Source organism: Fukomys damarensis, unplaced genomic scaffold (assembly GCF_012274545.1).
Source record: "Fukomys damarensis isolate Sample0158 unplaced genomic scaffold, DMR_v1.0_HiC HiC_scaffold_16, whole genome shotgun sequence".
NCBI classification, from domain to species: Eukaryota; Metazoa; Chordata; class Mammalia; order Rodentia; family Bathyergidae; genus Fukomys; species Fukomys damarensis.
Genome location: NW_022900928.1, coordinates 23,990,915 through 24,005,527, shown reverse-complemented (window position 1 = coordinate 24,005,527; position 14,613 = coordinate 23,990,915). Strand labels below are relative to the sequence as shown.

The following is a 14,613-nucleotide window of genomic DNA, read 5'->3' as shown; positions in this document are numbered from 1 at the left end:
ATATATATATATTTGTGTGTGTGTGTTTTCTTGGGTTAGTTTTGGGAATTTTTATGTGTCTAGGAATCTGTCCATTTCTGCAAAATTTGCTAATTTGTTGGAATATAATTATTTCCAAGTAGTTTCTAGCTATCTTCTGGATTTTGACAGTGTCTGTTGTGATTTTATCTTTATGATTTATAACTGCACTGATGTAAGTCTTTTCTCTTTCTCTTGGTAAGTCTGACTAAGGACTTATCTATTTTATGTGTTCCTTCAAAGAATCAGCTCTTCAATTTGTTGATTTTTTTTACCATTTTTTTCAGTCTCTATGACATCGATTTCCACTCATTGTTTTAATTTCCCTCTTTAATTTCACTTTGGGAATGGTTTGTGGTTGTTTCTGAGGTATCTTAAGATTTTTCACAAGGTTATTTGTTTGGGCCTGCTGTGCTTTCCTAATGTGAGCATTGATTGGGAGGAATTTTTTTCTTAGAATTGTATTTGTAGTGTCCTAGAGATTTTGTCGGGTTGTAGTCAGTCACTAACTTCCATAAATTTTTAAATTTATTCTTTCATTTCTTCTTTAATCTATTGGTTGTTTGGGGAGTGTGTTGTTAGTTTTTCATGATTTTTTTCCCTTTTCCAAAATGTCTTATTATTGATTCATACTTTCACTGCACATTGGTCTGATAATATGCATGTGTTTATAATTACTTAAGCAAGCTTTGTGGAATAGTGTGTAATCTGCTTTTGAAAAAGTACCATGCGGTGCTGAAAAGAATTTATACCCTGCTGTAGAGGGATGGAATACTCTGTAATTATCTATTAAGTCCATATATTCAAAAGTGTGGTTCAGCTGTAATTTGTTGTTGTTGTTGATTTTTTGTTTAGTTGATCTATCTCTTTGCTAGATCTACCTCTTTTTTGACATTGGGATGTTAATGTTTATTTGATTTTTTTTGTTTTGTTTTGTTTTTGGTACCAGGGATCGAACTCAGGACCTTGCACTTGCAAGGCAGGAGGCAGAACCACTGAGCTAAATTCCCAGCCCTATTTGATCTTTTAATTTTAGTAGTTTTTTATTTATGTAAGCAGGTGCTCGAGTTTGGTGCATGTATGTTTATCAATGTTATTTCTTTTTTAAATCTTGTTTTTTTCATTGAGTTTATTGGTGCTTTTTAGGAATACAATACAGTTACATTCATCATTGAGATCTTATACCTTTACGTGACAGGTCTTGGTTCTCATTTATTCCCCATTCCCCTGCCCTTCTTCTCCACCCTCCCCTATTTGCAAAGTGTTTGTTTTCATTTTTTCCTTTTCTCATGTTTTTCTTTTGAGGCCATATTCCTAAGTGAAATAAGTAGGACACGTGTAAATACTGGATAGTTTATCTCATGTGAAATACTAAAAGTGTAAATAAGATTCAAATTGTATAACTGATAATGTGAAATAGAAAGAAAAGGGATAAAGGTGTAGGAGAAGTGGGAAGGGTAGGGGAAAGGTAATAAGGGAAAAGAAAAAGTATTCGTGTTAATTTCTTCTTGTTGGATTGCTCCTTTCACTAGTATGTAGCAATCTTCTCTGTCTCCTCTAATCAGTTTTAACTTGAATTTTACCATGACTGATATTAGAATTGTGACCTCAACTTGTTTTGGGGTTCCTGTTGTTTATTTATTGAAGAATATCAGAAGTTGTCAAAGTACAGTGTACAAGACATAATTTATCTGAAGCCCTTTTTTTGCACATCATGTGAGTTCGTCGTAGTGCAAACTGGTGCAGCCACTGTGGAAATCACTGTGGAGATACTTCTGTCTGTCTGTATATCTCCTTAAAAGTGAAGGGATCCAGGCATACACCGTTGTGCACAGTTGTAATCCCAACATTTGAGAAGCTGAAGCAGGAAGATCGCCATGAGTTTGAGGCCAGCTTGTGCTACATAATGAACTCAAGAATCAGCCTAAATACATAGAGATGTCCCCTCCCCAAAAAAAGAAAGAAAAGTGAACTGAATTTCTTATAAGCAACACATAGTTGGATCTCTTTTCATTCATTCAGTTATTCTCATCCTTTTATTTTCATCTCCTCTACTAACTTTAATCACATTTTCAACATGCAGCCAAGAATGAAGCTTTGACACTAAGCCATAAATTCACACAGGCAAGCATTGTCAATTTTTTGCAGTTGCGATGCTGAGATAACATAAGAGCTGGGATATTTTCTTTCTTATGCCTTCTTTTACTGAAGAACAATAAAAACATTAGAAAGATTTGCCCATACTGCAAATTAATTTGTCATTAATCTCTTGAAATTATTGCAATTACTTTCTCTTGGTTTATGACAAATAAAAAAATCAACTTAGTTCTTCTGTTAGATTGCTAAATGCAGATTTTAAAAGATCACAGTGATGATAGAATTGGTACATGTTTCATCAAAATACACCTGCTTATGAGTACAGGCGTTAACACTAAAAAGAATTTACATTTAACACGGGTTATTTGCCACGTGGACAAACACTTCTGGTTCATTCGGAGCCTAAATCTTTATATGGCTCCAGAGAGACTCCTTGACAGATTTTGCTGATTACTCATTAAACACCTGAAACATGTATAGACATTATTTATGTTATATTATACACTTACCCACCGCAAAATAGGTATAAAATTGTGGTAAACAGTATCAGCAAGAGTATAGTTCTTAAAAAGGCTAAAAGTCAAAATGTACTTTTGGTAAACTTTGTGTCCTAAGCAAATTTTAAAAGGATGAAAATATTAAGGACCGGAAGGCCACAAATCTTAACAGGCATGTTACCACTCAGGGAAATATGTGGCATTCCAAAATCTGTAAACCCCCCAACAGGTGGTTCACAGTCTACCGTGGCCATCTTTGGCACAGTGGGGACAATGTTTTACTCTGACCCCTCTCAAGTGTGATCTCTTCTCCAAGGCCGGCTGTTTGTTGGCATTAGTCATGGAATAATACTTCAGACATTCTTATCTCTCTCGTGGCCAGGGAGGCTAGGACAGCAGCTATTCTACCCGCCTTTTAAGCCACAATAATAAACTAATAATAATCCTGCAGAAGAATGAATTACCCTTCTAAGAAGTCTGTACTGACAGTTCTCTGGGCTAAACAGTAGGAAAGAAAAGCAATTCTGGTGAACAAAGAGTAAGCTGAGCCTGCTTTTCCTCCTAGTTTCCCATTCTGGCGATCACCTACAGGCGCTTAGACGGGAACTACACCGCGCTCTCCCTCCGCTGTACATCCCGTGGGCTTCAGCAGAAGTCGCTTCCTCTGACACAGAGTGCCACTGAATATATCGCTGAGCTCGAGGCATAGGCTAAGGGGTCTGTGGAAGTATCTGGGCGGAAGTCAGTGTTCTCCCATTTGTCTGTCACTGTTGTGGTTCAGTTCTTAAAAGGTTGAGAACTTTGCGAGGTCCTTCTCCATCTGGGCACAGGGCTCCTTGAGCCTCGCCAAGGCTGTCTGGTGCTCCGCGTCCACTTCAGCCCGTCCAAGGGGCTGTTCTTCCTTAAGTAGAGCCTCCCAGTGGAGCGGATGTGCTTCTCACTAAGCGGTCATTACACATCTTTCTTCTTGGTTCCTGTTCTCTCTGCTGGTGCAGACAGAGTCATTTGCTGCTTGCAATCTCTGGAGAACGTCCTTGAGGTTGCTCTCACGATGGGTGCTCTGCACTTGGGAAGAGTGTGCTCCCTTGTCTCACAGATCGTATTCTGCAGCTTTTCAAGAACTCGCAATTCTCGGAAACCACGCTTTCCTCCAAATTCTTTTACAAAGTAACGAGTTTCACCTTGAATAACTGGTCTGTGATCCAAAAGCCTTGGCTGAATCTCTCCAAGATCCTTGAGAATGGGGTGCGCTGAGCTCGCAGACCCCAGCGAGTGCCTCTTCTTGCCACCGCCCGCCAGCCCAGGCGGCCTCACAACCCACAGGCGCCTGGGTCTCTCTGCCACTCATCCCCACCGGCTCCGCCCACCGGCGCTCTCCCGCGCCTCTATTCTCAGCCTTTTATTTGGGAAATTTAATCCATTTGCATTTCAGTAACTACTGAGATGTCACATCTTACTGTTTGCCATTTTGATACTTTTTTTCTGGCTTTACTGCTATTGCTTATTTTCTAATCCTCTTAGAGTCTTTCCTTATGAATAAATTATTTTCTCTACCAGTGTTTTGATTATTATTTTTGGTGTATCTACTACAGATCTCATCTTTTCATTATTATTAAGTTTACAAAAATATATTTTACTTAAACTATTTTGGGTTTTTGGTTTTTTTTGTTTTGTTTTGTTTTAGTTTAGTTTATTGGTACATTTTAGGTCTACAGTACAGTTACACTCATCATTGGGATCTTGTACCTCCACATGACAGGTCTTGGTTCTCATTTTTTCCCCTTATCCCTGTCTTCCCTTCATCCTATCCTCCCCTCCCCATTTACAAACACTTTATTTCCATTTTTGCATTTTCTCATATTTTTTCCTTATTACCTTTCCCCTACCCATCCAACTTCCCCTACACCTTAGCCCTTTTCTTCCTATTTCACAATGTCAGTTATCTCATTAGGATCTTATGTACTACTACAGTTTTTCACACCAGAGAAACTATTCGTTATTTACAAATGTGTGACTTATTTATTTCACTTAAGAGTATATCCTCAATATGTATCCATTTTGCTATGAATGAATCTAACTAATTTCTCATTCTAAAACAAACTATTTTGAAATGCTAGCAATTTACCATAATTTTCAGACCAAAAACAACAAAAAAGAGAAAGCATGTACTAATCAGAAAACTCTCTGAGTGAACAGTTTCAATTTTGATATCCCGTTTTCAGACTTCCATACTTCCTCTCTTACTGTATTGATAACACTTATTATTTTAGCTGATTAAGTTTTAGGCTTTATGCTAAAGATATAAATTATTTGCCTGCTATGCTTTCAATATTACAGCATTCTGAATTTTCTACATGGCTCTTACCACTGATTTTATTTTCACCTTCTTGTTTTTTTATATACTCTTTTGTCAGGTTGAAGAATTTCTTGTAGAGTATGGTTGAAACATATTCATCCAATTTTCCCTCATCTAAGACTTTTTAAAAATCTCCACCAATTGTCTAAAAAATCATTTTGCTGAGCCAGTCAAGTGATACTGGTTGATAGCTTTTTGTTTTGTTTTGTTTTGTTTTCCATCAAGGGTCACCTGTCCTGCAGCTTTTCTACTGAGGCGTCTTCAGTCAGGCAAATTGGAAGACACTTTTTTTCATTTCTCTTTCTAATTTTAATTTTTATGAGTTCATGTTTCCCATACATAATGCTCACACACATGATATAGAATTTGCACTTGCACATAGTGTATCGTTTTGCCCATTACCCTCACCTTCCTTATATCCTTCTTTCCCACCCCGTTTTAAAGCTGTTTCCATTTTTTCCCTTCTCTTCTCTTTTCTAAAAAATCCCTTTTCCTTCCTTCCCTCCCCGCCTCCTTATTCTCCTTCCCTTTTGAACAAGGTCTTCCTGCATCTCAATATCTTGCTCCTTATTTTGCTCCTTATTTGAACAAGGAAATAATCTTCATTTCCCATGTTGCCTTGAGAATATTCTCTTTTCCGTTCACCTCTACCATTCACCTTTACTACAAGATGTCCTTGGCTAGCCCTGGTGGAGCTACACATGAATCTAACTGGAGACATTTGACCTTATAATACTTCAAAAATTTTGTATCCTTCTCTAGTAATGAGAAGTTTTCTGTGATAATTCCTTTTAATAAACTTTCTTCCTTTTCACCATCCTCTTATCCTTGAACTCTCATGATCTGAATATTTGCGTTTATAATATTGTCCATAAATTCCATAAGCTTTTAAAATTCTATTTCACTCTTCTTTTATTCTTCCTCTACTGTGATATTGCAAAGAAAATATGTTCTCATTCACTAATTCTTTCCTGTTAGTTTATGCTATTATTAATGACTTCAAATGTGTTTTTAGGTAAGCTGGTTATGCATTCTGTCCACACCACACCCACGAGCCTTTTAAGGTTTTCTAGGAGTCTGTTGAGTGCTACCACTCATCCCGCTACAGAGAAACCTCAATCCATGTTTGCACAAACTCATTGTTGTTAAGTTGTTCAAAATGAACTGGGAATGAGCACAAAGAGTGGTCCATTCTCACGAGACTCTTCTTGGGTCCACATTAGCCCCAGATCATTTATAGGCTCTAGTAGTAGCCTGTGTTCAGGCATTGCAGAGATCTACTTACCTCTTGGATTTAAAATTATATATCCAAACTGGTATTGACTTATTTATTGATTGATGATTTATATATTTCACCATCATTTATACATTCAGTGATGACTGAGTGCCATTTTTACAAGAAGGAAAAGAGCTAATTTTTACAGGTCTTGCCTAATCATTGGAAAAGTTAATGTCAAAAATCTGTTATCAAGACATCTGGATATTAGGAGCTATAAAGTATTTTTATTCTTCTTTTCTCCATATATTTTTTCTTTGAAGAGCATACCGACTATAAACAGAGCTGTTTTTCATGATAATGCTTGAAAAAATGAGAATCAATTACTTGTTCTTCCTTCCTCAGAATCATACAATAATTAATAGAGCCTATTCATACAATAATTAATAATTATACAATAATCAATAGAGCCACAGTTACCAGTCAAAGCTACTGATTCTCTCATGGGGCAATTTTCTCACTCTGTCATACAATTCCTTCCGGGGGGACCGCCCTACTGATTATACCCAAGACAGGCTGTAAGCAGCGAAGGCTATAAAGATTCCCTGCTAAATATTACAGAATTTTGAGACACAATAAATATGAAAATATAGCAAATATAGGTTAGCATATTCACAGAAAATTTCACAGATGAATAACTTTGACTAAAGTTTGAGGATTGTAGTAGAAGAAAATAAATGGAAAATTTTCTAACATACTCCTTTGCAATATAATATTCCTACAAGAAAATTATGAAGCATTTGTGATGTCAGGCTACCCTGCCCCACTGGACACAAAAATCCATGATGCTCTTTTGACTCTATTTCTTTCTCTCTTAAGGAAACTTTTTTGACTATTCCTGTTCCAACATACCTATTGCAGACAATTCATCATGCTTGACATCAATAATAGTGAGGCAATTGTTACTTTCTGGAGGACAAGCCTATATCAGAACAGAACTAATTCATGGGTGAAATAGTAGGTGGAGGACCCCTTGGCGGATCTGCTTAGTTTTCACACTATAGATGATTGGGTTGAGCGCTGGTGGAAGCATTAAATAGACATGGGCCATGAAAATGTGGACCAGGGGAGAGGAGTGCTTGGCAAAGCGGTGGACAATAGATAGCCCTATCATGGGCACATAGAGGATGATTACAGCACAGAGGTGGGAGGCACATGTGTTGAGTGCCTTTAGTCTCCCTTCGCGGGATGCAATTTTTAACACAGAGTGAAGGATGAAAGCATAAGATACTAAAATGCCCAGAGAATCCAGGCCCCATAGGATAGTAATCAAAACCAACCCATATATTACATTAAATTTAGTGTCAGCACAGGCAAGGCGGATCATGTCCTGGTGCAGGCAGTAGGAATGAGAAAGGACATGGGAATGACAGAAGCAAAAGAAGGCCAGACGAACCAGAAGTGGGATTATTAGAATAGCGCTCCTGAGCAGGGCTGCAATTCCAATCTTGGCAATCAGTTTTGGGGTGAGAATGGTAGCATATCGCAGTGGATGACAGATAGCAACATATCTGTCCAGGGCCATGGCCAAGAGCACAGATGATTCTGTGAAGGAGAAAGTGTGAATCAAAAACATTTGGACAACACAGATATTGAACTGGATCTCCCTGGATATGGACCACAGCACCCTGAAAAGTGTTATCATCGGGGAAAGGGACATGCCCATGTCAGTGAGAGAAAGCATGGCCAGGAAGTAGTACATGGGCTCATGCAGCCTGGGGTCTGTCCTGACTATATGCAGGATGATGCAGTTGCCCATTACTCCAAAAAGGTAGAGGAGGCAGAAGGGGATGGAAATCCAGTGGTGAAATTCTTCATAGCCAGGGATGCCCGTGAGATAGAACGTGGAGGACAGGGAGCTGCTGGAGTTTGAGGTTGCCATGGGGATCAGTGTTCAACCACAGTCCAATTCCGCAGTCACACTCCAGTGGGAAGGGCATTTGATAAATCCAAGATCTGAATGATGAAAAAAGGAGACATATTAAGAGCTAGGAAGAACTTCTTCAAATAGCAAGGGGAGCTCTTTTTACCAAGATGGTGCTGAAGGAGAAGAAGGAAGCTTCTGCCCCTCCCAAAACCGAAGTCAAAGCAAAAGCTTTGAAAGCCAAGAAAGCAGTGCTGAAAGGCATCCACAGCCACAAAAAGAGGAAGATCTGCACATCACCACCTTCCGCTGTCCCAAGACACTGAGGCTCCTGGCAACAGCCCAAATACTCTTGGAAGAGCACCCCCAGGAGAAACATAGACCCCTGTGATGGCATCAAGTTCCCCCTGACCACGGAGTCAGCCAAGAAGAAGACAGAGGACAACAGCACACTTGTGTTCACTGTGGATGTCAAGGCCAACAAGCACCAGTTCAAACGAGCTGTGAGGAAGCTCTGTGACATTGATGTGGCCAAGGTCAATACCCTGATCAGGCCTGAGGGAGAGAAGAAGGCTTGTGTTCGACTGGCTCCAGATTATGAAGCTCTGGATGTTGCCAACAAAATTGGAATCATCTAAACTGAGTCCATCTGGCTAATTCTAAATGCACATTATTTTAACCATAAAAAAATAGCAAGGGGAACAGGGAATGAAGGGAGAGGAAAGAAAGGAAGGAAAAAGTATATGAAAAATGCTGAAGAATAAAATAGAAATAGAGCTTTTGCAACTAGGCAGAAGAGTTGAAGGGACCGGGGAGGGAAGAAAGTGGGGACAAAATTAAAATTTGTTATGCACACCTCCAAACACCCTAAGATATATGTAATCATTAGGTACTAAAACAGGTACTAATAAAAAAAGAAAAAGAAAACTTCAGTATTTACCTCTAACTTGTTAATTCACCCCAATATTTCCTCTTTCTTCTCTTTTCATTTCATTGCCACTTATTGTTAGTCACTTATTCATCTATACTAACTAGAATCTGCAATCTGCCCCCAATATGCAAGCCCACCCAACATCCTCTCTAAACATGGACGACCTTCCAAAGACACTATCCAGACAGGGCATTGCATGCGCACGCGCACGTGCACACACACACACACACACACACACACACACACACACACACATGCACATTCAAGATCAAATTTAAATTTGTAATTTCGATAGCAATTTTCTTGCCCAGAGGTACTGCACTGATATTACTCTTTTATAATGACTCCTCTGATCATTTAAATTCTTTAGTTTTCCTTAACTTTATGTTTTCTTTAGGAAGTAGAACACCACATACAAGGTACACCTACTGAATTCAAGAAAGTATTGGCCAGCTTGGCTCTGATTCTTAGTCATTCATCCCCTACTGCTAAACTTATGAAATAGGCCTGGTCTTTTCTGACAATCAGCTCTATTATCAGTTTGTTTTCACCATGTCATCCTAAGAGCTATTTACAGGTTAAGATAGACTTTACCAAAATAATATATAAATGTGTAAAGGTAATCTTTAAACAACATTTAGAAAACATTGAAGCAACTCTAGCTCCACTTTTAAAAATTAAGAACCTTCGTTTTATTATATTTCAAACCTCATGATTTGTTTAGAGACTTGTTCTCGCCACCAAAAAAATTCAAAATGATAGATGAGATTTATGGAAATATAAAGTAGAAACTTAAAGAAGAAACAAAATTTAAAATATTACAGTCAAAATTAGCCTGTCAACATCTGACATTGACCCTACATGATTTGTACGCAGATCAAATGAGAAAGATATTTTCTCCACTTACTCTATACTCAAGAGAAACATCTCTGAAGGAAGAAAGTTGAATGTCCCTAAAATTCTAACTTGTGTTTTGTTGTCAAGCATCCTTGCTCACTTAAATGTGTATAGCATAATTAAAAATCTATGAGACAAAATGAGAATCAATACTTGTCATGTAGAGGTACAAGATCCCAACAATGAATGTAACTGTACTGCATCCTTAAAATGTACCAATAAACTCAATTAAAGCTGAAAAAATCTATGAGACAGATTACTCCAATCACAAGTAAATAAATTGGCATGTTCCTGTGTTGTAAAGTCTCAAGCCTTTTGAAATGCTCAACTCATTCTATTTCTATAACTCTCATGTATTTAAGACTCATTTAATGGAAATGCTTAGTAATGGCAATTTTCTAAGAAATGAAAGACTATGAAGGAGATATCAAATAAGTAAACTCAGTCTTTCCTACTGTTCAAATTATGAATAAATTCTACCTACATCTTGTATGACCTTAAGCATACCACCCTGCTGTTTACTCCCTTACGGTTATATCAAATCCCAGTGCTCCGATGTTGGAATTTCACACCTCAACCTTCTTTCTGTGTTTGTACTCATTATAACTTTCACTATTTAGATTTCCAATTATTTCCCATATTTTTTATCCTTTCTTTAAGTTTCTCAACCATCATCAGAATTAGGAACTCTGCCTTTTCCCTACCTCTCTGCTTAGCACAGACCATTTCTCTGACCCTGTGATCTTTCTCTCTCACTGGCAAGAAAGAGAAAGAGAGAGTTAAATTGAAAGCTGGAAGTAATCTGACCTGATAGCTACCCTTTGACTACACTTTGTTACCTTACAGGCTTTGAACAAAGGCTTTCAGAAGATGCCCTCCCATCAAATATCTTGTTATGACTGTTTCTCTGCAGTCACATCAACCTAGGTTATACAGTACAGCATTCTGGTTTTGATATTTGGGTGCTTTTTAATTATTGGCAGATTATTTTTTTCAGTTTATACAAAAGTTGGCTTCTTGGCCAATTGAAGATAAGAACAATTTGAATGAATCATCCTGGGAATTAAAGAACAGCATTGTACAGTGAGCAAATGAGTGAAATTAGTAGTATATTTATCACTTCTAATATTATGTGTGATAAAATATTTACAAATGTCAATTAAAAGTAAAATGAAGCAGGAAAGGTATGCACTGTAGGAGAAACACTTAAAATAATTATTAAGATGAGTGGCCACAGATGATGATGATGATGATGGTAGTGGTGGTGGCAACTAATAATAACAAAGACAGCAGTGATTATGGACATGGAGGTAAGGGCAGTAACAATGCCTAGGATCCATCATTTCATGGAGAAAAACAACAGGAGTGGGCAGTTCACAAAAATTAATCTAGGTAGCTAGCTGTGTGATAAGATTAGCCAGGTTCTTCTCAGTTTCGTTCAGTGAAAACATAACACAGCTGGAGTTATGAACTGATTCTGAATCTTTTTCTTTACTCCAGAATTCCTTTCATAATTATGACAGGCCTACCCGCGTGCTTGTTACTCTATTTGGTGACAATATCCAAAGAAATGTGTCCAAAATAGAAAGTGAGGTTTTGGGCCAGGGATTTGGCTCAGTGGTTCCGCCACCTGCCTCTCAAGTGCAAAGACCAGAGTTCAATCCCCGGTACCAAAAACAAAACCCAAAAAACACAACAAAACAAAACAAAAAAAAGAAAGTGAAGTTTACCTAGACAGGAATGAGATCCTTGAGACTTTAAGGAGCTATGAATCTGATCACCTACATTATTTATATTCATTAATACCTAGTCTTCCTATTATTCGATAAGTCTTTATACTGTAACAGTGCTTGAATTTGATCATCCTACTCTTAACGATCCTAAAAATATCATCTCAAATACATGCACATGCCCACGTGCTGTCTTCCAGCATGCACTAGAAAAGGAAGAGGAAGCGTATGTACTTTGTCTATGAACTAGAAAGTCTATTGTCTGTACAAAGTGCGGTTGAGACCTCTGGATCATATTTAAAGTCATACTAAAAGCACTGATACTTGGAGTTGGAAGGGGCTTTGAATGTTGTCTGGTGAGATTCCAATCTCATTTTGAAATTACTACTCTTTTGTTTTTGAAAATTGTCTGCCACTCTCTGTGTAAATAACATACCACAGATAGAGACCACTTGACAGGAAAATCGAGGGCATCTTATTGAACTACTCTGTATTTGAGAAGTCCAACTCAAAATTGGAGTTTATAGGCAGGAATGTGAACAATAAAGGTATTTTGGTGAAAATTATGTCCTGGACTTTGGTGAGAGCTGCTCCTTTCCTGAATTAGTTGCTGTGTTCTTCTCACACTTTTAGTGCCTGACCTTCTCTCTTTTGCTTCTCAACATCCCTTCTTGGGTTTTCCCATGTCCTCTCACTTATATTTTCCCCCAAAGACTTACATCCTTGATGCAATGGTTCCTCTTGTCATTTGTAAGTGTTCTAGTCCTCGGTGCAAGCAGCATGGGCTAATATGGCTTCCCCCAGTCCTTAGAGACCTGAGGCCCCAAGGTAAATGCAGGACAGTGGCTGTAACCCTGTCACTGCCACCATTTCAATTATGGTTTTTCCCAAGGTCTTCTCTCCCGCAGGTCAAGATAGCAGTGCTACACTGCACGTTAAGAATATGGAAGAAAGAATGCTTTATGGATTTTCAAGTGTTTATTGCCTCAATGTCAGGAATGGACGAAGTAATGCAATGTGAGCTGAGATATCGGTTTGCATCCAGAATGGAATTTTTTGTTTTCTTTTTTGTTTTTATTCATTAGTGTATTGGTACACTTTAGGTATACAATATGATGACACTCATCCTTGGGAATTTACACCTTTACATCATCTATCTTGGTTTATTTTTTTTCCCCATTTCTCCACCCCCCTTCACCCCCCTCACCCCTCCCTATTTACAAAGACTTTTTTTCCATTTCTTTCTTTTTCTCATATTTATTCCTTTCCCTTATTTCTTCTCCCCTACCTTTCCCATGTCCCCTTCCCCTTTGGACCTTTTCTTCCTATTTCACATTACAATACATTCTGATCCTTATTTACACTTTTAATTTCTCACACCAGAGAAACTGTCCGGTATTTGAATCAACGAATAGCATAGAATTTTTGACTTAGTGTAGCCAATGAGAGGGACTTATTTACTGTAGAAGAACATAGTGATGATAAACAAAGAGCTGTTTTGCATAATAATACTTGGTAAAAATGAGAGTCAGTTACTTGTCTTGCCTTCCTCAAAATCATACAATAATCAGTAGAGCCACAGTTACCAGGAAAATCTTCTCATTCTCTCATGGGGCAATTTTTTCACTCTGTCATACAGTTCCTTCCTACCAAATAAAATATGTAAATATGATCTGATTAAAAATGGAAGATTTGCTCAATGAATAAAGCCCATTTAAATTTGTGAGTGGTATTAACTTCTAAATGCCTGTTAGTTGGTTACTTCATGCAGCAGGTTGGCATGAAGACTACTAACAATTAAAAAGTCTTTAAGCAGGGTTGGAAGTTTAAATTATAATATTGGTTCCATTCAGCACAAGAACTAGTTTTATAAATATCAAGTGTCTGAATCTGTTAATCCTCAAGTGCTATTGTGTTTAATACATGCAGTCAGTAAACAGCATTACACGGAATTAATGACTTCAACAGAGATAATAATTCTCATAAAATATGCTAATTTATTAAAAGGAGCAACTATACCCTGTCATGAGAAAAATTGTCATATCTCAATCTTTATACCTCCCCTTCTGACACTACCAAAAAAATGACTTGTTCTTACTTCTTTCTCTGAATGCACTCCAAATTTTCTTTGTACCTTAACTATTTTAATATAAATTTAAATGACATTGACATCATCTAAATTTACTATGATAGAGGATCCCAAATTTAGAGGATTGTCCTTAGTAGTCCATGCTAATATATGCTTGTCCACGTATGGTTTATATATTTCTCAGATATACAATGGAAAGTGATATAAAGCAATTGCAATGCCCTCCCCTGCAAAATCTGCTGACAGCCTTAGATTATAAACTCAGTTCTGAATGTCTCACTAGCTGAGGAGAAGATGATGGTCAAATGCCTATGTTTACAGCTGTAGGTAGAACACTACCTAGACCACCAAGTGTGACACTGGGTACAAATTGAAAACCAGGTGTGCTATTTGGGAAAAATGCATGCTAGCTTTATTTCACATCACTTATCATTTTATTTTGCTCACAGTGATTTACCTCTTCTTCCAAATCATCGTATTTCAGAGAATGTTCTCCGGTTGGCAACTATATGCAGTAAGAAAGTATTCACACTTGTTCTCTCTCCCATATGTTTTTCATAAACACCTAATCAAGTATCTTGTTACCAATTTCCAATCGTTTTCCCCTCCAAATCCCTGACTAGTTGTCCAAAAATTCGCCGCCATCCACTATTACTGAATACTCCAAACAATGGTCACCTAATTTCACAGATCCCATTTTAGAGTGATTTTATGTTCCCAGAAAAATTGAGTAGAAAATATAGAGAACTCTGATGTAACCCAAACATGGACTCACACGCAACTTCCTCCACCAACAACAGCCCATGGCAGAGTGGTAAATTTCATAATCAGTGAATCAAACTGACACAGCAGCAGCCT

At 37.7% G+C, this 14,613-nt stretch overlaps 1 protein-coding gene and 2 pseudogenes across 1 annotated transcript; 1 reads left to right on the top strand and 2 right to left on the bottom strand.

Moving 5' to 3' along the window:
* Positions 1 to 3,396: 3,396 nt before the first annotated feature.
* Positions 3,397 to 3,960, bottom strand: LOC104857890 (annotated as a pseudogene).
* A 3,227-nt stretch (positions 3,961 to 7,187) lies between these two features.
* Positions 7,188 to 8,126, bottom strand: LOC104857891 (olfactory receptor 51L1). The gene has a single exon (XM_010617960.1). The coding sequence runs from the start codon at positions 8,124 to 8,126 to the stop codon at positions 7,188 to 7,190; it is 939 nt and encodes a 312-aa protein (XP_010616262.1).
* A 152-nt stretch (positions 8,127 to 8,278) lies between these two features.
* On the top strand, positions 8,279 to 8,746 carry LOC104857892 (annotated as a pseudogene).
* The last annotated feature ends 5,867 nt before the right edge of the window (positions 8,747 to 14,613 follow it).

Excerpts from the sequence above, each read along its gene's own strand:
- LOC104857891 (XM_010617960.1), bottom strand. The coding sequence starts at position 8,126 with ATGGCAACCTCAAACTCCAGCAGCTCCCTGTCCTCCACGTTCTATCTC.